General features: G+C 49.0%; 2 protein-coding genes across 2 annotated transcripts in view; one reads left to right on the forward strand and one right to left on the reverse strand.

Moving 5' to 3' along the window:
• Ksr2 (kinase suppressor of ras 2) overlaps positions 1-22,444 on the reverse strand; it is a 362,348-nt gene that overhangs the window by 321,174 nt on the left and 18,730 nt on the right. The window lies entirely within an intron of this gene.
• On the forward strand, positions 20,889-21,305 carry LOC116885130 (acyl-CoA-binding protein-like). The gene has a single exon (XM_032886287.1). The coding sequence runs from the start codon at positions 21,019-21,021 to the stop codon at positions 21,208-21,210; it is 192 nt and encodes a 63-aa protein (XP_032742178.1). The 5' UTR covers positions 20,889-21,018; the 3' UTR covers positions 21,211-21,305.

Consider the following 22,444-nt stretch of genomic DNA (forward strand, 5'->3'; position numbering starts at 1 on the left):
TCTACCACATGGGTGTTGGGAATTGAACCTGGGTCCTCCGGAAGAGCAGCCAGTGCTCTTAACCGCCGAGACATCTCCTCTGTGCCAGAAGTGTTTTCAAATAAAATCTTACGTTTTTATTCAAGTATTTATTTCATTGTTACATTGTAAGTTTTCAGAATGGGACCTAGGTCATATACCTGCTAGGTGACCTGGACACCCACGTTAAAAGCGAGTGCTGCCTGGGGCCCTCGGCTGCCCTAACTTATAAGACAGTTGGCACTGAGCCACGCCACTTTAATTATCACCAGCTAATGAGAATCGAACTTCGGTAGATTCAATACACAGGATCACGCCCAATCCCCTGAGTGAAGACCAAATATAGTCACTCCTATGGTCCATTACTCTTCACGCCTCAGAAAAACTGACACGCCTCAGAAAAACTAAGCCACCAACTAAGCACGGGCCTGAGGCTCACCAGGGACCAAATGACCCACACCAAAGCAGGCTGGGCCCGTTGAATTTTAATGAGCAGTTTATTCTCAGCAAAATATCTGCATCGTTGATGTCAGGCGATGGCATGACCTGGTTTTGCAAAAGCACCTGTATTCGGTTTGGGCATGCTGGTTCGCGGCCTTCAGTGCTGTTGGGCGTCTGTGTGGAATGTATTAGACGCTATGCCGTGGTGTGGACAGGAGAGTTTTAACCTGGGCTCCCTGGATATTTGGGGATGGATTGTCCTCTACTGTGGTCAGCTACTCTGCTCAGCACACGGTAAGGATTGGTCAGCCTGCTCTATGCACCAAGTCTGATAACACAGCCTCAACTAGGTCATCACACAGAGAGTCGCTAGACCTTAATAAATATCCCAAGCTAAGAACTGGTCTTGCAAGCAGGCAGGCCAACAAGAACCGGTAGGAGGGAACTCTTTCCTCCCGCTGTCCTCTGAGCTCCACACACAGGCCGCATGCACGCACGAACAACTAAATAAATATAATTTAATGAGATTATATTAACTTGTGTCAGTAGCTATTTAAGTAACATAAGAAAAATAATAACATGTAGGAGGTATCTGAGACTGTTTTCCTTTACTAATAAAGTAACAAGGCTTGGGAAGCCGGGACACAGCGCATGCGCTTGGGTGGGACGCTCCAGCTGCAGATGCTGCCTGGGAGCCCAGGCTCTGAAGCCACACCTTGTGGCTTCTCTGAGTTCTTTCTCGCCTCAGCAGCAGGTGACCAACACGAATGAACACGGCTCCCACGCCAATCCCCTTTTCAAGTCACCATAGCTGTCTGACTTTGAAAATGAGGAGAAATTGTGTAAAACCTGAAATCCTGGCTGGAACGCACTCAGGGTCGTCTGCTTCCAGTCTCAGCACCACGACTACCCCTCCCCACTTCCACAGACCTTGACCCTTACTCTCTTGCCCCAGTAGAACCAACTCCACTATGTGTGGCTTTCGGAAGAAAAGAGGAAGCCAAGAACCCACACGGGGTTTCCCAGATACCGAGGCAAGGACAGCGAGAGAGCGGCATCTAGGAGGTGTGGCTAAGCTCCTTCCTTGGGGAGATGTAAACAAAGGTCCCTCCTTATAGAGCCAGATGACAAACCTAAGATTCCAAGAGAGTGAAACTTGAGGAACTACTGAGTTTATTGGGCTCCCTTACAAAGCGAGGGGACCCCCAACGCAGCCATACCCTGAAAGCCTCACCCAGTATGGAATAGTGCATCACAGCTGCATAGATGGAGTCCCCACTTCAATTAGTCTCCCACAGTTAGTACTCCAGCTCCCTGGAGACTCGTCGTTTGGACAGAATCACATACTCATGGCTGGGAGGCACAGGGAGAGCAGGACTCTCCATTGAGGGTCTACTGACCATCCCCACCCAACTGTCTCTGAAGGAGGTCAGTAGGTCAGATCAGGCCCCTGCCAGTGGTCGCAGCTGCCCTGATGATGGTGACAGTTGCAGTGGACTGCGATCAGCCACTGCCTCATCCACACGATGAATGCCCTGGAGACTTTTATTTGTTCTCCTAAACCCTACACCAAGTCCTAACATCTGCCTCCGGCCATGTCCCGCTCCTGACCATGAACTTTCCCGTCAGTTCTCCCGCTGTTCCCCAAAGCATGTAGCGTATTTGACAATAAGCTGCAGTTCCCATACCCAAGTTCTTTAGATGCCAGCCACAGACCCCCCTCCCCCCCCCCCCCCCCCTCTCCGGGTCCTGTTGTCCCTCTATCCTCTCTGTCTCGCTAGGCTCTCATCCCCACCCCCACTTCCCACCCCCCACTTCCCACCCCCCCACTCCCCACCCCATCTTTTTAAAACCATGCCTGATGTTAATCTGGTGCTCTCTGGTGGCTCAGGTCGCACAAGTCCACAGCAAGAAAGAAATGGTCCATATTGCCCACGAGGCCCAAAGTATAAGATTATTAATCTGGATTTTTTTTTTTTTTTTTTTTTGCATTTTTTTTAGGTCTTAGCTGCCTTGAGCAGGGGAGCAGGGGTGCACAGGTCAGGAGGAGCAGAGCACGGAGAGAGCATCGACGGCTCTGAACCTAACAGGCCAGGATATAAATCACCTGCCCTGCCACTCCACACAGCACAGCTTGTGATGATGAATGGCTAGGCAGACCCTGGGTGGTCCGTGTCCGGAGACTATGGAAGCTGCTCCTGTCACTCTAGTGACTAACCCACGGTTCACTGGCTTCATCAAAGACCCACACTTCTGAGCTCGGGGAACGGCCTTGCAAGTGTGAGGACCAGAGGTCAGAGCCCCAGGGCTGCCATGGGAAAGCCAGTGGGTGGGGTAGAAATGAGAACTAGGTGGACAGCTGGGCTGGTGAGCTCAGGGTTGAGAGAGATGGGGGAGGGGGAGGGGAGGGGAAGGGAGAGGGGGCAGAGGGAAGAGGGAAATATTTGACATCAACCCATCAACCATCAACCTTAGGTCTCATTCTCTCTCTCTCTCTCCTCTCTCCTTCCCTCTCTCTCTGTTCTCTCTCTCTCTCTCTCTCTCTCTCTCTCTCTCTCTCTCTTTCTCTCTCTCCCCCTCTGTCTCTCCTCTCCCTCCACCTATCTCTCACTCATACACATACATATATGCACACACAGGCACATATGCAACAGAGAGAAAGAGAAAGAGAGACAGACAGACGGAGAGAAAGAGAGGAGAGAGAGACCAAGCACTGTTGGTCATGATCAATACTGTGCAAACATGCTTGCTGTTCTCTCTACCCCCACAGAGGCCAACTCCGAGCTGCCTGTATTCATACAATAAGTGTCTAGGAAATGATATGCAAATTTAGTGTTCAAAAAACCACCTTCAAGGTCACAGAGAGAGGCCATATTATAAAGGGATTTTTATAGGCACCGCCCAGCATGACAGTTAAGGCGCAGGCTTTGAAGTCCTGCAGATCTAGACTCTATCGTTTGCAGGCTGTGTGGTCCTCTGCTGCTCACCTATCTTTTCTGAGCCTCAGCTTCCCCATCCAGGAAAGGGAGATATTGACGCTTCTGCCCAAGCGGTCGATCGATACAAAGCTCCCAGAGATGCGAGCTGTTGAGTGCGATCAGACGCCTGCCGTCGCTTCAGACTCCCCTAGTGAAGATACTTTCTGCGAAGATGAAGTTCTAACAGGCCCACCTTATGCAGAACTAGTAAACTAATAAATCAGTTTGGATTTTCCAAAATGAGGTCACAGGCCAGAAGGAGACACGCACCCCACCCCCCCACTTCATAAAAGCAATCACTGGAGGTGTGGGAGCAGCGGACGTGTGTTTGTATGTCAGCTATTTACAGAAGTTGTAGAGCTTTACTTCCCTGAACCTGAAGACGCTAATGGAGGGAGTGCTCCAGACGGAGCTGGGGTGCCTTCCCAAGCTCTCGGGAAGGTTGGCTCTCTGCAGGCGTGTTGACAGTGGTATATTTAGGCTGTTAATCACACCACAAAAGAGTCCCGCTTACCTCAAGACAGGGCAAACCCAGCTTAGGCTCAAAGTAGCAGCTAGCTCCCTACAAACCCCACCCCCAGCCTCGAACTACTCCAGGGAGTTTGCTGGGAAATTCTCCCCAATCCACCGAAGGTCAGCTGCGAAGGCAACCTCATGAACCAACCCTGAGCCCGTGTCGCTAGAGCTGAAAAGCTGGGTGCCAATCACCTTTAGGTCTAAGAAAGCACATTTTATTAATTCCGTAAAGAAAATCCAAGGGGAACAGCGATCAGGATTAAAGCATTTGAACAATTTCACGCACGCTGGGCATCGTGAGAGCTACCACTAGGGACCTGGGATTCAAAGATTTACCTGATCTCCTGGTGCCCATACAGCTCTAAGCTGTACTAACAGACAACTACTCACACCTCAGGACAATAGAAACAGATACAAACCACCTTAAATACAAGCACGGAGACCCCCTAAGGCCCAAAGCTGGCAGGGGCGGTACCCACCCATCATCCCAACACTTGGGAGCCTGAGGCAGGAGGAGGATGAGTTCAAGGCCGGCCTGGACCTCATGCAAGACCCGTCTCAAACAAACAAGCAAAACCATGAGCTGGGCCTTGAATCCCAGCACTCAGGAGGCAGAAGTAGGAGGCTCTCTGTGAGTTTGAGGCCAGCCTGGTGTACAGAGTACGTTCCAGAGCTCTGAGCTACTGAGCCTCAGAGCTCATGGCCGACCACTCTGCTTGCAGTCTACACATTGAAATTCATTCATAACCTCAAAATCAATACGCATGAGATTCCCGCAGCCACCTGAGGACACCTGAGCACGAGATTTGTCCAAGGTCCACGTCACTGTCCATGCTCAAGTGAGGCGCAATTCACAGCCAGCTTGGATTTGTGCTTTTGATTGCAGTTGTTGGTTCTCAAGAGGTCCAAACATCTAGACCTGGCTGGACCTGGCTCTCTGTAGTTAAAGACAGCCCTCCTGAGAAACTTGGGAAACTGGTTCCCATCTGCTGAAAGGAGTCATCACCCTTCTCTGGAGGAACCCCATTCTCCTCTGGAGGAACCAACCATAGCCTATGAAAGCCCATGCTGGCCTCCAGGCTCCCTTGGGATCTCAGTGCCTGTTACACATTCCAGAGTCCAGGTTGAGCTCCCAACCCCTTCTCTCTCTCTCTCTCTCCCTCTCTCTCTCTCTCTCTCTCTCCCTCCCTCCCTCTCTCTCTCTCTCTCTCTCTCTCTCTCTCTCTCTCTCTCTCTCTCTCTCTCTCTCTCTCTCTCTCTCTCTCTCTCTCTCTCCCACTCTCTCTCTCTCTCCCTCCCTCTCCCTCTCTCCCTCTCTCTCCTCTCCTCTCTCTCTCTCTCTCCTTTCCCTCGCTCTGTTCATCTGTCTCACTAGCGCCACAGCTCACTCTCTCTCACTTCCGAGCCCTGGCCATCCCCAGATATGTTTCTCTTGCTCTCTCCTCTGTACTTTCCCAGATGCCTCTGAATGTTTTTCTCTCATTCACAATAAAAACCTTCTCCTAAGAACAGAGTGGTCGGGGGCTGGAGGGATGGCTCAGTGGTTAAGAGCACTGACTGCTCTTCCAGAGGTCCTGAGTTCAAATCCCAGCAACCACATGGTGGCTCACAACCGTCTGTAATAAGATCTGATGCCCTCTTCTGGTGTGGCTGAAGACAGCTACAGTGTGCTCATATAGAATAAATAAAGAAATCTTTAAAAAGAAAAAAAAGAAAAAAGAAAAGAAACACACGAAGGACCCGCGTGTGCACAGAGGGAACAGAAGACTGTAGGAACTGGTACCGAATCTTCCCTACTTGTTCCTGGATCCCTGAAACTGCATTCGGAGCACCGTGGTACAAACAAGGAGACAAAAGCTACAGTCGCCTGCTGAGTGTGTTGCCCACAAATGCATGGTTTAGCTGTTTGTCTTAAGGTAAGTCTATAAGTTCAGGTTTAAAAAAAAAAAGAACAGGGCCTGGAGAGATGGCTCATCAGTTAAGAGCACTGGCTGCTCTTCCTGAGGACCTAGGTTCAAATCCCAGGACCCATAGAGTGACTCACAACTATCTATGCCTTCTGTTTCAGGAACCCCAGTGCCCTCCTGTGGCCTCCTCCTGCACCAGGCACACACATGGTGCACAGACATGCAGCAAGGTTAAACACTCATACACATCAAAATAGCAATTATAGTCGTTATATTGTAACTTGGGGTTTCCCTTCAGCCCCTGCTGCCTCGGGAACCTCCCGTTCCTCATTGGCTCTGTGCAGCCAGCGAGACAGAAGCTCCCGACAACCATAAGCAGAAAAACCTCTCGTTTGCCATGAACTGGCGGCGAATGCAGAGAGTCATGTCTGCCCGAGACGCTGCCCAAGTGCAGGATGGGAACTCGTCACTAACTAAGTTATTTAATAGAGTCCCTCCCTCCAAAGTTCAGGGAACGCTGAGGGGACAGGAAGGATGTCAGAGCCGGAAGACTAGGAGGCAGGCTGACAAATTCCATCCTTTAGACACAGCATGAACAGTGTAATCCTGAAATCAAAGCAGGGGGCCCTCACAACAGCCGTGAGTGGGAGAGGGGCTCAGGGGACCTGCCCCTTACTACTGAACTACGGATTTACTCTGGAAAAAAGAGAGGTGGTCTTCAGCCGTGTGTCCTCTGCTGAGTCTACTGGGCTCCACTGGACACTTGGAATCCTACAGCCACCCAGATGTCCTTGAATAGACCCAGAGGGACAGACACAAAAGAAAAGACAGGGATGTGGGAAGGGGATTAGTAAGAAGGAAGAAGGACAGGATGGGGTCGAGGGGGATGAGAGAGATGTCTGAGGGAAACCAGAGCACCTTCCATACCTGATTCAAACCGTCACAGAAAACGTTTAATTAATAATAATAATAATAATGATAAAAGTAGCAGAAATTGTCTCCTATGATCTCTGTTCACGAAGGGGAAGATGGCTTGTGCTGAGAGTTTTTATTAGTATTTACGAATGTGGATGTTTGGCCTGCGTATCTCTGTGTGCTGCAGGCACGCAGCGTCAGGAGAAGCCAGGGGAAGCTGCTGCAGGCACGCAGCGTCAGGAGAAGCCAGGGGAAGCTGCCGCAGGCACGCAGCGTCAGGAGAAGAGAAGCCAGGGGAAGCTGCGAGCCACGTGCGAGCCCCCATGTGGGTGCTGGGAACTGAACTCGAGGCCTCTGCAAGAGCAGCGAGGGCTCTTAACCGCTGAGCCGTCTCGGCAGCCCCTCGTGTCCACAGTTTTAGTTAATTTTAGAGTTTTTCCTCTAATATACCCACACACGGTAGTATCTGGCACACCTCACGTCCGAAAAATGGCAGCAGCCATGCCTAGAACATCACTTATCATCACTTCCGGCACAGCTGAACAAGGCTCAGTTTTTACCCGGACCCTCTCATCACAGCCTGCCCAAGAGGCAGGTCCTAAGGACCCGTCATCCCCCAACATGGAAAATCAACATCTTAGTTGATCCAAGATACACAGCTAATGAGCAAAACAATAAGATCCACACACCCGAGATGACAGACAGACAGACACAGAGAGGCAGAGAAACAACATATGTATGTCTGTCTGTCTCTCTGCCTTTGTGTGTGTGTGTATGTGTGTGTATCAGTCTATGTGTTTATGTACCTGTGTGTGTGTATATATGTGTGTGTGTCAGTCTATGTGTTTATGTACCTGTGTGTGTGTATATATGTGTGTGTGTCAGTCTACGTGTTTCTGTACCTGTGTGTGTGTATATATGTGTGTGTGTGTCAGTCTATGTGTTTATGTACCTGTGTGTGTATATATGTGTGTGTGTCAGTCTATGTGTTTATGTACCTGTGTGTGTATATATGTGTGTGTGTCAGTCTATGTGTTTATGTACCTGTGTGTGTGTATATGTGTGTGTGTCAGTCTATGTGTTTATGTACCTGTGTGTGTGTATATGTGTGTGTGTCAGTCTATGTGTTTATGTACCTGTGTGTGTATATATGTGTGTGTGTCAGTCTATGTGTTTATGTACCTGTGTGTGTGTATATGTGTGTGTGTCAGTCTATGTGTTTATGTACCTGTGTGTGTGTATATGTGTGTGTGTCAGTCTATGTTTATGTACGTGTGTATGTGTGTGTGTGCTTATCTGTATGTGCATACGTGTATATCTGTCTGTCTGTCTGTATCTGTGCGCTCCTGTGTGTGTTTGTGTGTCTGTCTACATCTGTGTGTGCACACATGAACGTGCCACCCAGGAGATCACGCAGTGGCTTCCTTTGCATATGGAATCAAACCATGTAGAAAGAGGAGAAGCAAGCCCCACTCGCCGCAGCTGTTCCTCAGCTCCCATCCTAAGGCAAAGCATCCACCCGGGGCACCCTCTCCTCTGCTGCACACACAGATGCCCTGGTCACTTGCTGACAGGGAGGGAGCCCTCCTGCCTGCTGTGATGCTCAAAGCGGCCCCTGCGGACAGCACTCCAAGTGCCTGATAAGCGTCTCTCAATTAGGATTCTGGAAGCTACAGCTTCAGAGGCAAATCACAAATTCGATTTGCATTAAGTTCTGCAGCTTTGGATAAGATAATGGCTGGTGGCGATGGAGGGACCCAGCCAGTGCCCCCGTGTGCCTCTGCCAGAGCCCTGGGCACCTCCAAAGCTCCTCGGGTGACCCATCCTCCTGGTCAAAGATCTGCACTCACACTTGAAGAAGGCTCACCCACAGCCACAGGAGAAACAGTCACAGATGGTCACTCTTGGCAGCAACGGACCAGTGACCTTCACCCTCCCACGCCCTCCAAGAAACACTAGGAAAATGCAACGCTGTACGAAGCGGTTCAAGCTTGAAGCCCCCCTGGGCTACCTAACAAAATGCTGTCTTAGAAAACCCCATAGCTATCTAGGCTAGACCACCTTTGGCAAGCATCTTGACGGGCAGAACACATACCCCTGTCCGTCCTTACGTCCTGAGGTTCTCCAATCCCACCTCCACCACGACAAGCCGTGTGTCATTTTGAGAATTGCTAGACCGCTCTGTGGCTCCTCCATTTAGTCGTGTGTCAGAGGTATTTATCTGATCGCATGGATAAAGCCAGCATTGTCAAAGGGAAGGGTTTAACCGGCTCACTCACTCGATCCAGCACCCAGTTACACTGGTCCTGGTGCGTAGCGAGTTTAGCATTATTTAAAAGCAAACAGAGGACCAAATTGTTTTCTCAGGCACCGACTAAGTATCAGGGTCAGGAAGCCACCACACGCCTGTGTAAAACCAGTGCCCAGGAAGCTGTTCCCCCCAACCCCCGTTTCCCCTTTTGTTTACTGCACAGTAAAATCCACCCTTGTAAGTACCCAGATCCATGCCACTGAGTTCACCGGCACTGCTGTGCCACCAGCCCCAGGACCTTGGCACTGACACACAGTGACATTCTCGACACTGAGAAACAGACATTCTGCTTTCTTTGAAGATCTAGGGGTGTAAATGGAGTTACAGTGTGTCTTCTTTCACTTAGCGCGACACGGTTGTGGTACCATGTGTTTATCCCGTGTGCACACACGTGTACTGCAGCTGCAGTCACGTGGGGTTTGGGGGCACTCTCACGGGAAACAAAAGTCGGTGGCATGTCTGTGCCTCTAGAAATGTCCTCTGAAGGCTCTCGTAGACAGTGACGGCTCCAACTTCACCAACTGGTGAATCTCTTTGTGCGTTGGCAGCTGGGTGGGCCACCTTTGGAGGAAACATGTCACTGAGGGGTATGCATGCTTTTAAACTCTGTAGCTTCCGGGGGACCACCCTCTCCTACTTGGGGCGGTATTGGCAGACACCTTTAACCCCAGCACTCCAGAAGCAGGTACAGGCGAATCTATGTGGGTAGGAGGCCACCCTAGTCTACAGAGTATGTTCCAGGACAGCCAGGGCTACACAGAGAAACCCTGTCTCAAAGAAAAAAAAAGTGTAGCTTGTCCCTGGTCTTTTCCTGTATATCACATGCTCTGCCTCTCTGCAGTAGAGTCACGTGGCCATCAGCCCAAGCCTCTAAAGCCGTCAATCACGAATAAATCCCTCCTCTCTTTCGTTGTTTTACTCTGGCAATTTCTCATAGAGGCAAGAAACGACAAATATACCACAGGACGGAATATTACACAGCCATAAAAAAGGTATGAAGTATTGGTTCCCATTACAACATGAACAAACCCAGAAGACATAAGTGCCAGAAAACGGGTCAAAAAATAAGTATTGTATTAATCTATTTACATGTGGTGCCTAGAAGAGGAAAATTCCAAAATGCAAAGTAGAGGCTAGGGGTGGAGAGGAGGGGTGTACAGGTGGAGAGGGAGTTCTTGTTTAATGGGCATAGGGGCTTCTATGGGGGGGGAGGAACAGAGGGAGTTTGGGTGGTGATGTTATTGCCATAATAGTTAATGTCATTCGATTGTGCACTAAGTCAGTGAAAATGTGAATATTTTGCCACAGAAAGAAAAAAGAAAGAAGAGAAGAGAAGAGAAAAGAAAAGAAAAGAAAAGAAAGAGAAAGAGAAAGAGAAAAGCCTATGTAGCTGACCAGACTCTTGCTTCTCAAACTTGACGTAGCATGTGGCCCTTGCTGATGGTAAAATCCCTCTGTGGAAAGTGCGGGACTGCAGCTGACTGCCATCTCCTGTCAACCTCTAGGGGGCGCTAGTGCTGCCGCCCATGGAGAGCCTTAGGAGAAACCCAGGCCCAGCATATTAAGCACCCCCATAGCATAACTCTTATGACCCAGCATATTAAGCAACAGTTCTTACATGTGGGGCAGGGGTGACTGGGGCAAAGGCTCAGTGTGTGGAGTACTTGAGTTCGATACCCAGGAGCCATAGAAAAAGTCAGTCACGGAGGCGCGCGCCTGTAACCCTCAGGGTGGAGATAGGCAGATCTCGGGCTCATTGACCAACTGGGGAAGTCAAGTAGAGAAGAGACAGGGCTGGGATCCAAACCCGCATAGCTTTAAACGCCGATTTAAAATGCGATTTGTGTAGGCTAGAGAGATGGCTGGAACCTTGGAACAAGGATCGAGTTGGGTTCCCAGCACCCACATCAGACAGCTCAAAGCTGCCTCTACTTCCAGCTCCAGAGGATCGGTGGCCTCCCCTGTGAGTGTGCGCATCAACCCAGAATTAAATGTAAAATGTAACATTCTTGATAGTGCCGTTTGCATCCTATGTGGTTGGTGCACACCCACAGGAAGCCACAGAGAGGTAAGACTCAGGAATTCAAACTCAGCCACAGAACCACCATTATGGTGTCCCCAGAGGCCCACAGGCTGAGCTGGCTCAGCAGCCTGGAGACATGTTGGTGAGTGGTAGAGTCTTTAGGTAGTAAGGTCTGAAAGGAGGAAGTGAGGCTCCTGTGGGCGTGCCCTGAAAGGGAACCTGGGACCTGCTCCTGCCCGTCTCCCTCTGTCTTTCCATAGACCCGAAAGCAGCAGAGACCAGCTACGGATTGAGACTCTGAAACCTTTCATCCTTATAAGCTTATTTTCCTCAGGCGTTTTGTCGACACAATGGAAAGCTAACAAAACAATGGTCCAAAAAAGAAGTAACAATAAAACCAGGACAAGGGATACAGCTCACTGGTAAACTCGTATCCATCCTAAAATCACCAACGGCCACCCACCTACAGCTCATGGTTCTTCATCACGCCAGACAGTTAGTCACGAGCAACCATTGTCAACTTTCTCGTTATCTTGAGTGGTCAACACCTTTTTGCGACGGTGCTCACTGTTAGAGAGAGCTATCCCAGCACGTTCAAAGCCCTGCACTCTATCAGAGACAGAGCCGGGGAGACGGATGCAGCGGACCTGGAGTTTCAGACGCACACTTTTTTTTTATTAGCGCTTATTCATTGCACGCGATGTTGGGGCTCCCTGTGCCGTTTGTGCTTTTGTACGAGAATATCGCCCAGCATCATTTATAGCATACGTATATCCATTTATATACCTAGGCATACTTGAGACTAGTTGTCCTTTACCTGAGAGTCCAGTTGGGCAACATTATATCCGCCACCCCTTGACCAGCTGCATCGTGAAGTCCTGGATAAGTAAACTTGAACCTTAACTCTCCCAGGATCCTCTAGGCTTCATAAGATTATCCGGACCGCCCAATTCACACAACGGCTATGAGGGGCGGAATAAAGACCTAGGCACTATGCTCTGGTCTTCTTCATATTTACTGTCTCCAACAAAGAAGAGAAGGCCAGATTATGTCTGGCCACACTGGGCTGAAGTGTCCCGGCAGAGGGAGGGTTATGGCATAAGGCCACAGGCAATGTCACAGACAATGACTTGAGACCTGGACGGCTGGGAGAGACACCTGTAACGAATGCATCCTTTACCCAGTTGCATCGAGATTACAGCTCACATCTAGAAGAGGCAACACTGTGATCCAAACCCACGGAGCTTTAAATGGTGTTTCAAAATGTAACTTATGGGGGCGGAGAGACAGCTCAGCCACTAAGAGCGTTGGCTGTTCTTGCAGAGGATCAAGTTGGGCTCCCGGCACCCACATCAGACTGCTCAGAGATGCCTGTAGTTCCAGGCTGTGATTGTCTACAATGGCTACTATCCCAGATGGAGGCTCATAGATACACCTGTTAAAACTCCTTGTCTCTTCCAGTCGCTCCCACCACAGCCTCTAGGAACAGCGGCTACCTCTCCTTTGAGGAACCATGTCTGGTCCACGGCACTTGGGAAGGGCCGAGTTCACTCCCTGAACTGACCCACGAAAGCAATCTGTCTTCCTAAATCTCGGAACAGAGAAATGGTCATACCTGACAGGTGAGAAGGATGCCCCACCCGTCCACGGGAGCCAGGTGGAAATAAGTGTGAACTTGCTGTATGGTGCTGAGGGGAGAGGATGCCTGTGTTTGGCTCCCAGCAGCCACTCTGTCTCCACAAAGAGGACCTGCCTGGCCGAACACAACTGGAAGGAGCTGGAGCTGAGAGCTGGAGTTACCCCTAACCTCTAAGTAGCTGGGTCCCAGCTGAATTGGTGCTACCCCAAAACTCCCCAGTTATATGCATCAAGGAACAGCAGAATTGAGTCCATTTCTATTTCTTGCAACCAAAAAAGTTCAAATGACAGTAGCCATAAATTTCTATCATGGTTTTTTATTGTTATTGTTATTATTATTATTAATAATAATAATATTATTATTGCTATTGTTTTTTCAATCACCGGCTGGCAAGGACCAAACCCTGTTCCCAGTAACTGCTAAGTTACTAAGTTTCTAAGCTGCTAAATGTAACCAGCATCCAACCACAGTCCACCAGTCTGCCAAGAGCCATCCCCCAACTCATGGCCTCTAATTGCTTTCAGTGTCTGTTCTCAACCCACTGTGTGGGAGGAGGCATGAAAATCCCAGGCAGCCTGAGTGGCTCCTCTGCCCCAAACATTTCAGTCTGTCTCTCCCTACTACATCTTCACAGGATTCTATGATTTGGCCCCGGTTCACATCCTGACATGATTTTTAATCCTCCATCCTGGTCACACACATTTCCCGGCTGTTCCTGAGACCACAGGACCTTTGCATGAGCTGTCCGCTCATTCCGAGTCTCTTCTCCCCAAGGGGCACTGTCTCTTTTCAAATGCCACCTCTCCCAGATACACACACGTCATCTCCATTATTTTTTTTTTAATTCTTGTTCGATGGGGGGAGGGGGTACATACACCTGTGGAAGAAGGTCAGAGGGCAGGAGTCAATTCTCTCCTACCCTGTGGGTCTGGGGATCAAACCCAGGTGGTCAGACTTAGGTGCTGGCACCTTTCCCTGATGAGTTGGCTCTGCAAGCCCCACCTCCTGGGTGACTGTGAGCCCCGAGTGCTTCAGTACTAGGAATACAAGTAGTCATTGTACCTGGCTTCTCATGTTGGATCTGTGGATTGAAGTTGAATATCAGACTTAAGGGTAGGCTGCTTTACAGAACTGGTCCCCTACCTCTGTTCTGTTTTGTTTTGTTTTGTTTTTAAGATTTTTTTTATATGTATAAGTGTTTTTCCTACGTGTACATCTGTGTACCATGTGCGTGCAATGCCCACAGAAGCTAGAAGAGGGCATCAGATGCTCTGAACTGGGGTTACAGACAATTGCGAGCCAGCACATGGATGCCGGAAACTCTGGTCCCCTGCAAGAGTCATGAGTGTTCTTGACCACTGAGCGGTCTCTCCAGGTCTCTCCGCAACCGCCAGACAGAGTCTCCCTGTGTTAGCTAGCTGGCCCAGAACTTGCTAGGTAGACCAAGCTGTCCTCAAATCACAGAGATCCTCCTCCCTCTCCCTCTAGAGTAATGGGATTAAGGGCCTGCCAGCAGGCCACATAACTCTCTCTGTTGATCTCTGGTGGTCTGTCTCCTAGAATGCTTGCTGAGTGAGTTATCAGGCTTTTCCCGGTTTCCCTCCCAAAACTATTCCTCGGGCTCAAAAGCTGCACCTGTGTTACAGGTTCTCGATTCTGGAAGACTCAAGAGAAAGAAAACAGGTCTCTCAAACAGGAGGGCAGCAGCTAGGCAACGGTTGGAGCTGGAATCCCCGAGACCCCTCCAAGACCCCTCCTCTGTACCGTACCAGCCCCTGCCCAGCTCAGTAGACAAACAAAGATGGCTGGCTGGAAGAAGCCGTGATTATACACAGAGGACTGGCTGAGGGGGGAGTCCGACTCTTAATCTCAGTTCATTTAGGACTGCTCTCATCCTCGCTAATCTAATCAAACAATGGCCGGCCTCTCAGCCCTCTAGCATGCTACTAATGAATTTTTCATAACCCCGTGGAGACGCTTTCTCTGCTGTTGTTGATTGTAACGGAGCGAGGCTAGAAAACATATTTCCACTCCCCAATCTCTTCTCTCCCAAATGCACCTCCTCGTGCTCCACCCTTGCATCTCTGAGTCCCACGCATCTGCGCTCGCTCATTCTCCCAGGGTACTGGGTGTGCCGTGCTGCTAACAGAACCTGCCTCTACCTTAGGGGACCAATAAATCCACGTTAGGCTTTCAAATCGTATTTGAGAAGTGGAGACGGTCGATTAGAGGGGCTTATTCAATTTGGCCTGTGACACGCCTCGCTTTCCTATGAAAAGCAGCATGGAAGCCAGAGGAGGGAAGGGAGGATGGACTGCCTGGTCTCTGGGTTTCCCAGAGGGCCTGGGGAGCTGGAAATTTCAGCCGCCTTAAAGTTCCTTTAGTCTCCTGATGCCCCGTGCCTTTCCTACCTCTGAGGCTCTGAGTATTCTTTCCTTCTCTCTGGAACATCCTTTCCTCGACAGCATACGATCTCAGCTTAATGTTGTTGGGTCTCAAACCCAAGACAAGTCTCACTCCATAGCCACCCAGCTCTCCCAACATCACTCAACGCCTGTGGCTCCACCCGGCACACTTCGCCCCGCCCCCTACCTAAGTCTCTTCTCCCCACCCCCACGGGTTGGGCTTCCGCTTCCCCTCCCCCGCCAGCCTGATTCCCTACATACCTCAGCCATTTTGGTCTTAGTCTCTTGGCCCTGGCCATCTGTCTTGGCCAGTGGCGCTCCCTCTGTCTATCTTATTTATATCTACAACAAAAGTCTTTTCCAAACCTTAGGAGTCATCAGGTGCCCCTCCTTTTATTTCAATTTGTCATTATTCAGATGCCACGTGACCCAGCAAGCCTTTGGTCCGAAGCAGCCCGCCAGGTCACCTTTTGAAACAGATGTGAATGGTAGAAGACTAAAACCCATGCTATGGTCTCTTCCCTGTGAGTTATGTTTTCGAACCCAGCCAGGACCATGGTCCCTGCGACCTCCAATTCCAATTAGCTCGTTCTTTGAGACGGTGGAGCTGAGTAGACCTTCGAACAGGGTGTTGGGTCCTTCAGTACTTGAGGTAGGACCAGCAGTGTCTTGAGTTCAAAGTTATCCTCAGCTACACTGAGTATTAGTACACACTGGGCTCCGGACAAAAGTAACAGGAAGCCACCAAGGGAGGAAAGGAGAGGAAGAGAAAGTTTCAGTGACACCCCAGGAGCTCCTGCAAGCAGGTGTCTCCCTCAGTGGCTGCTTCAAGGACTCACTCGGTGTATAAATGTTTTCATTTGTTGTTCAAGGAAATACCTGGTTAAGGAATAGCTAGCATGGGAGTCTGAGTTTGAAGAGCGAGTACTCACCACTTACTAAAAATAAAGAAATAAAGGGCTGGAGAGGCGGCTCGGCGGTTAAGAGCATTTACTGCTCTTACAGAGCATCAGAGGGCTCAGTGCCCAGCATCCGCACTGGGAGGCTCTGTACAACAGCCTGTAAGTCCAACTCCAGGACGTGCACACCCTCTCCTGGCCTCTGAGGGCACCTGCATGTGCGTGGTGCACATAAACACACACAAGAACACGCGGACGCATAAATAAGGAGATGTACACGGAAGAATATTGGAGGTGGAATGTTGTAATGTTGGAAGGACGCTTAAAATAATCCAGGGAGGTTTAAGGGGGAGAATGGTTGAACGACCATAATTTGATTGGTGTGTGTGTGTGTGTGTGTGTGTGTGAGAGAGAGAGAGAGAGAGAGAGAGAGAGAGAGAGAGAGAGAGAGATGATTCTAGCCTGTGGTGGTTTGAATATGCTTGTCCCAAGGAGTGGCACTATTTGGAGGTGTGTCCCTGTTGGAGGAGGTGTGGCCCTGTTGAGGTGGGTGTGGCCTTGTTGGAGGAGGTGTGGCCTTGTTGGAGTCACTGTGGGCATGGGCTTTAAAACCCTCATCCTAGCTGTCTGGAAATCAGCCTTCTCCTAGTGGCCTTCAAATGAATTTGTGAGACTCTCAGCTCTTCCTGCACCATGCCTGCCTGGATGCTGCCCTGCTCTCACCTTGATGATAATGAACTGAATCTCTGAACCTGTAAGCCAGCCCCAATTAAATGCTGTCTTTATAAGAGTTGCCTTGGTCATGGTGTCTGTTCACAGCACTAAAAGCCTAAAACATAGCCTCATCCGGCTTTTGTTTTGTTCGGCTTTGTTTGTTTCATTTTTGAGGTATAGGGCCTGGTGTCCAGGCTGGCCTCAAACTCACTATATATCCAAGGCAGACCTTATCCTCCTGCCTCTGCTTCTAAATAACAGGAGTGCAGATGTGCCCTGTTAGGTCTCAGGAGGTGCACATGTCCACAGATGACAATCTTGGCCCTGCTCAATCTGGACCGTGGAAGGATTTCTGGACGTTACATAAAAGCCAGCCTCCCTCAGGAACCTGTGACATGGGTTCCTGTCCGCTAAAAGAAGTCATTTCTGTGGCCTCTGGGAGAGGGACATGTGGCTCTCTTATCGACATATACTTGTGGCTGCATATCAAAACCTTTACAGTCCCTATTCAAAACCCCCATGCTAGCCCTCTAGCCCCTTTTACCTCCCTCCCTCTTCCTGCACGATGCCAGCCCCCACCACCCTTATAAAGGCAAGGTTTCTGGGCCCTCCCTTCTGTTCTCTCGGATATAACCTGGTCATGTCCAGTCTACTTCCTTTTCTCTCTTCTCCGGACTCTTCCAGAAACCTCTGGCTGTTCTCTGTTCTCTCTCTGTCTCTCTGTCTCCCTCTCCCTCCCCGTCTCCCTTCCCCTCCCCATGGTTGATGCAGAGACCATGAAGGAGTGCTGCTTTCTGTCTTGCTCTCCATGGCTTGCTCAGCCTGCTTTCTTACAGAACCTAGGGATGGCTCCACCCACAATGGGCGGGGCCCTCTCCCATCAATCACTCATTAAGAAAATACGCTGCCTCCCAGCTGGATCTTATGGAGACATTTTCACAGCCGAGATTCCCTTCTTTCAGTTGGCTTGTGTCAAGTTGGCAAAACATAGGCAGCATACCAGCCGGTTGGAGGCTGGTGATGTAACCAATGGCAAAGCGGCTTTCACAGCTGGTGCAGGACCCTGGGTTTAATACGCAACACTGCAAAATAGGTAAGTACGCGAACACACACAAACCAACTCATGAGAAGTGTTCAGGAGGGAATTCAAGTCTGGCATTATAAACCTGGTCAAAGCCGATGGCTGCGGAGGTCACGGGCACAAGCCTGGGAGCCTACTACTGTTTTGCTAAGTGGACATGGGGTCAAACTGCCTTCTAAATATTTATATTTATATGCATAGATTGGCGGGCGCTGCCCTCAAGCGCGGCCAAAGAAGCATCTTGTGCAGTGGGCAGGAGTTAATGCATAGGTCACAAGGGGTCAAAGTGCTGAGAATAACTGACTTCTGAGTGCTCAGCTCTGAACAGGACCGTATGAGCGCCCCACCCCCACCCCCCAGCCCCAGGCTTGGGGAACATAGTGATAGAGAAGGGGAAAGAGGGTGGGGGAAGATGTGGAACACTATTCCTGAGCATGATGTGGCCTTTGCTGCCATGGGCTCTCAGCAACTGCAGTTCCTTACACAGAACGCACAAGACTGGAGAGGCTGCTTTCCCCCTTGGATGGGGAGGCTCATGAGGCCACACCCATTCTCGGGAGCCCTTGGAAGTTAATGGCTGCTAGGCGTGAGAGGAGAGGGAGTCTTCAGTGATGTGGCCATGAGTAAGTGGCCATGCTCTAGCACACAACCCCAGGTCCATGTTCATGCAAATAGCCCTAATGATAGGCAGGGATCATTAAAATCAATAAATAAAGCTATAATAACAGGAAGTGTTCTGCGGGGAAAAGGTTCAGGGGCCAAGGGTAAGGAATAAGAGAGATGTAGGAGTGACCAGAATACAGTGTGTGTGTGTGTGTGTGTGTGTGTGTGTGTGTGTGTGTGTGTGTATGTGTGCATGAGTATGACCGTGAGTGTGAGTGTGTATGTGTGACTTGTGTGAGTGTGTATGGGAGTGTGTGTGGGAGTGTGGGAGTGTGAATTGACCATATATGGGAGTGTGTGTGTTTGTGTGTGACTGTGTGTGTGTTTGTATGTGTGAGTGTATGTGTGAGTGTGACCATGTGTGTGAGTGTGACCATGTGTGTGAGTATGAGTATGTGTGTGGAAGAGTGTGTGTGACTTGTGTGACTATGTATGAGTGTGTGTGAGTGTATGTGTGCATGAGTGTGACCGTGTGTGTGAGTGTATGAGAGTGTATATGTGCATGACTGTGTGTGAGTGTGACTGTGTGGGTATAAGAGTGTTTTGTGAGTGTGTGAGAGTGTGAGTGGGTGTGTGAATGTGTGTGAGTGAGTGTGTGTGAATGTGTGTGTGGTGTGCATGTGCACATGTGTTATGAAATGTATGTGGAGGTTGGAGGAAAATTTACAGGAATTATTTATTTCCTCCCACCATGTGGCTCTGGGGATCAAACCTAGTTGTCTGCCTTGGCCGCAATCACCTTCACCTGTTGAGCCCTATCGCTGGCCCAATACGAACATTTTGTAACTTAAATAGCCAATCAATCCCCTGAAAAAGCTTCAAGAAATGGCCATAGAGCCACCACACAGAGCACACCCTATCCATAGCTTCCCAACTGCTTATGGGCCTGATACAGGAAATGACCATTTCAGAAGAAGAAAATCAGTTTCCAGTTTCCTCCTACAGTATCCCCACTCCACTAAACAAACGACATTACTAGAAGTGTGGTTCACAACAGCCATTAGAAGAAATTAAATCGAGGGGCTCTTGGCTGATCGGTAGATAGACAAATTGGATCTGTGAATGCAGTGGAATATTATTCAGCCATAAAAAATGAAGTGTTGCTAAATGCTGTAGCACAGACGGCCTTTGGGGACATTGGGCTGTGTTGGGATAATCTTTTTGTGCACTGTGCAAAGGTTGCCTTTGTATTATTCTAATGTCGATTTCTGTCTCAGGACAGAGTGGATTACAGGCCCTGGTCTTGTTATTTTTATTGGACCATCACCTGCCTGAATATTTTGTGAGCATTCTTCCCCATGGCCTTCTGATTGGTTTCATCAAGAGCTGGAGCCCTATACCACAGTGGGAGAGGAAAAGCAGAACCTCCAGGCGGAGATAGGGACTCTGGGAAAGATTCAGGCATGGGTGATTTGCCAGACAGACAAGAGGAAGTTGGATGTACTAGGACACTGAGAGAGCTAACGGGCCATGCACGTGGCAAGCATGGACTAGCATAGACAGGGTTAATTAAATTAAGGCCTGAGCTATAATAAATGATAATAATCTCTGTGTCATTATTGGGAGTGGACAGGTCAAGACAGTCTGGCTTTACTGCTGGACGAAGAAAAGCACGCAAGAAAGGCCACATTCTGTATGATGTCATGGATGTTAAATATACGGAGCTGGCAAGAGACGGTGTCAAGAAACAGACGGACAGATGTCAGGGTGTGTGAGCAAGGTAACGGGGGCTGACCTGTCCGTCCAGTGTGAGGCATCTGTATAAATTGGATGATGGTTGTTATAAGACACTGAACACACACAGGAAACCCTCCACTGTTCCCTTCAGAACGGTTACGGTGCTAAACCCACATGACACAATCCCTGGGTCTAACCTCAGGAGATGCCTGTGATCCTAGCATCCAGGAGTTGGAGGCAGGAAGATCAGAAGTTTGGGGCCATCTTTAGCCACACAGATTTAAGGGCAGCCTGGGCTACCTGAGAACTTGTCTCACAAAAGGGAAAGGTGAGAGAGTTCACTGGATTAAGGTGCTGTCCCCCGAGCCTGACTGAGTTCCATCCTGGGATGCCTAAGGTAGAAGGAGAAACCTGGCTCCCACAAGTTGTCCTTTTTTTTTTTTTTTTTTTTTTTTTTTTTTTAGGAGCTGGGGACCGAACCCAGGGCCTTGCACTTGCTAGGCAAGCGCTCTACCACTGAGCTAAATCCCCAACCCCACAAGTTGTCCTTTGACCTCTACATACACACTGTTCCCCACTTACCACACATACAACAAATGAATAAGCAAATACACAGGTAGGCAAAAAATAACTTTAGAAAGAGTAATTCACTGAAATATAGCCATTTGTAGATGTAAGCACTTAAGACAGCTCAAAACTGGATTGCTGCCTCTTCTGAGCTTGCTCCTGCGCTTTCAGGATCCAGGTCACCTCGCCAGAGTGTCTCAGGCTGAATTTGACAAAGCTGCTGAGGAGGGGAAGCGCCTCAAGTCTCAGCCAACGGATGAAGAGATGCTGCTCCTCTACAGCCACTTCAAACAAGCTACCATGGGCGACGTAAATATAGATCGGCCGGGGCTGTTGGACCTCAAGGGCAAAGCCAAGTGGGATGCCTTGAACAAACTGAAAGGAACTTCCAAGGAAAATGCCATGAAGATCTATGTGGAGAAGGTAGAAGAGCTAAAGAAGAAATATGGGATATAAACGACCAGATTTGGTGGCCAGCCGCATGTGTCACATAATGCCTTAGGGTTTTGTTTTGTTTTGTTTTTTTCTAATGTAGATGATATGGTTCTGATACATTAGGGCTAGAGTTAATCACTGCTCCTGCCTGTGAAGCTTTTACCTAAAATCAATTAAAAGTACGTTTGTTACTAAAAAAAAAAAAAAAGACAGCTCAAAACTGATAAAACCAAGAGGACTGGAAAAAACCCACAATATGCAGAGGGCATCCACTGCATGCATCAACAGCAACACATATGCTCACTTCGAGAGCACACAGGCACGCTCACCCGAGACATAACACATCCAGAGTAGTGAACCTGAGAATGGAAACCGTAGTAACCATAGCGGAACTCAACTAGAAACCAACAGGAAGAAGCCAACAGGTGTCCTAAACACTAGGAACTCAGCACCTATAAAGATTTAAAGATTGTATGCATCGGGGCCAGGCTTGGCGGCACTTGTCTCCGATCCCAGCACTCAGGAGGCAGGGGCAAGAGGAACTTTGTGAGATTGAGGCCAGCCTGGTCTACACAGTAAGTTCCAGAACAGCCCTGCCTATGTAGAGAGACCTGATCTCAAAAAATAAATAAATTAACAAAGCAGGAAAATAATGTATCCAAGAAGAAGCCGTAAACCACCACACTAGAAAATATTATAAACCGAACAGTAGTTAAAATGTAGGACATTAGAAAAGAGGGAGACATAGTTGACGAAGTCCCTGGAGGGAATTTTATGAAAGAAATTAAATTATGAATATGTCTCAAGTAGACATAAGCACTCACCTCAAGAATATAAAAAAGAGCGAAGTAAACCAGAGAAGAGAGTGGAAACACACTAAGAACATGTTTTTTTGTTTTTTTGGTTTTTTTTGTTCTTTTTTTTCGGAGCTGGGGACCGAACCCAGGGCCTTGCACTTCCTAGGCAAGCACTCTACCACTGAGCTAAATCCCCAACCCCAAGAACATGTTTTTGTTTGGGGATTTTTGGTTTTGGGTTTTTTGTTGTTGTTGTTGTTGTTGTTGTTGTTGTTGTTGTTGTTGTTTTGTTTTGTTTTTAAGAAATTGGAAGGAGGGCTGGAGAGATGGCTCAGTGGTTAAGAACACCGACTACTCTTCCAGAGGTCCTGAGTTCAATTCCCAGCAACCACATGGTGGTTTGCAACCATCTGTAAAGGGATCTGATGCCCTCTTCTGGTGTATCTGAAGACAGCTAT

This window comes from Rattus rattus, chromosome 16 (assembly GCF_011064425.1).
Source record: "Rattus rattus isolate New Zealand chromosome 16, Rrattus_CSIRO_v1, whole genome shotgun sequence".
In the NCBI taxonomy this organism is placed as follows: domain Eukaryota; kingdom Metazoa; phylum Chordata; class Mammalia; order Rodentia; family Muridae; genus Rattus; species Rattus rattus.

Coding starts and splice junctions, on each gene's coding strand:
- LOC116885130 (XM_032886287.1), top strand. CDS start 21,019: ATGCTGCTCCTCTACAGCCACTTCAAACAAGCTACCATGGGCGACGTA.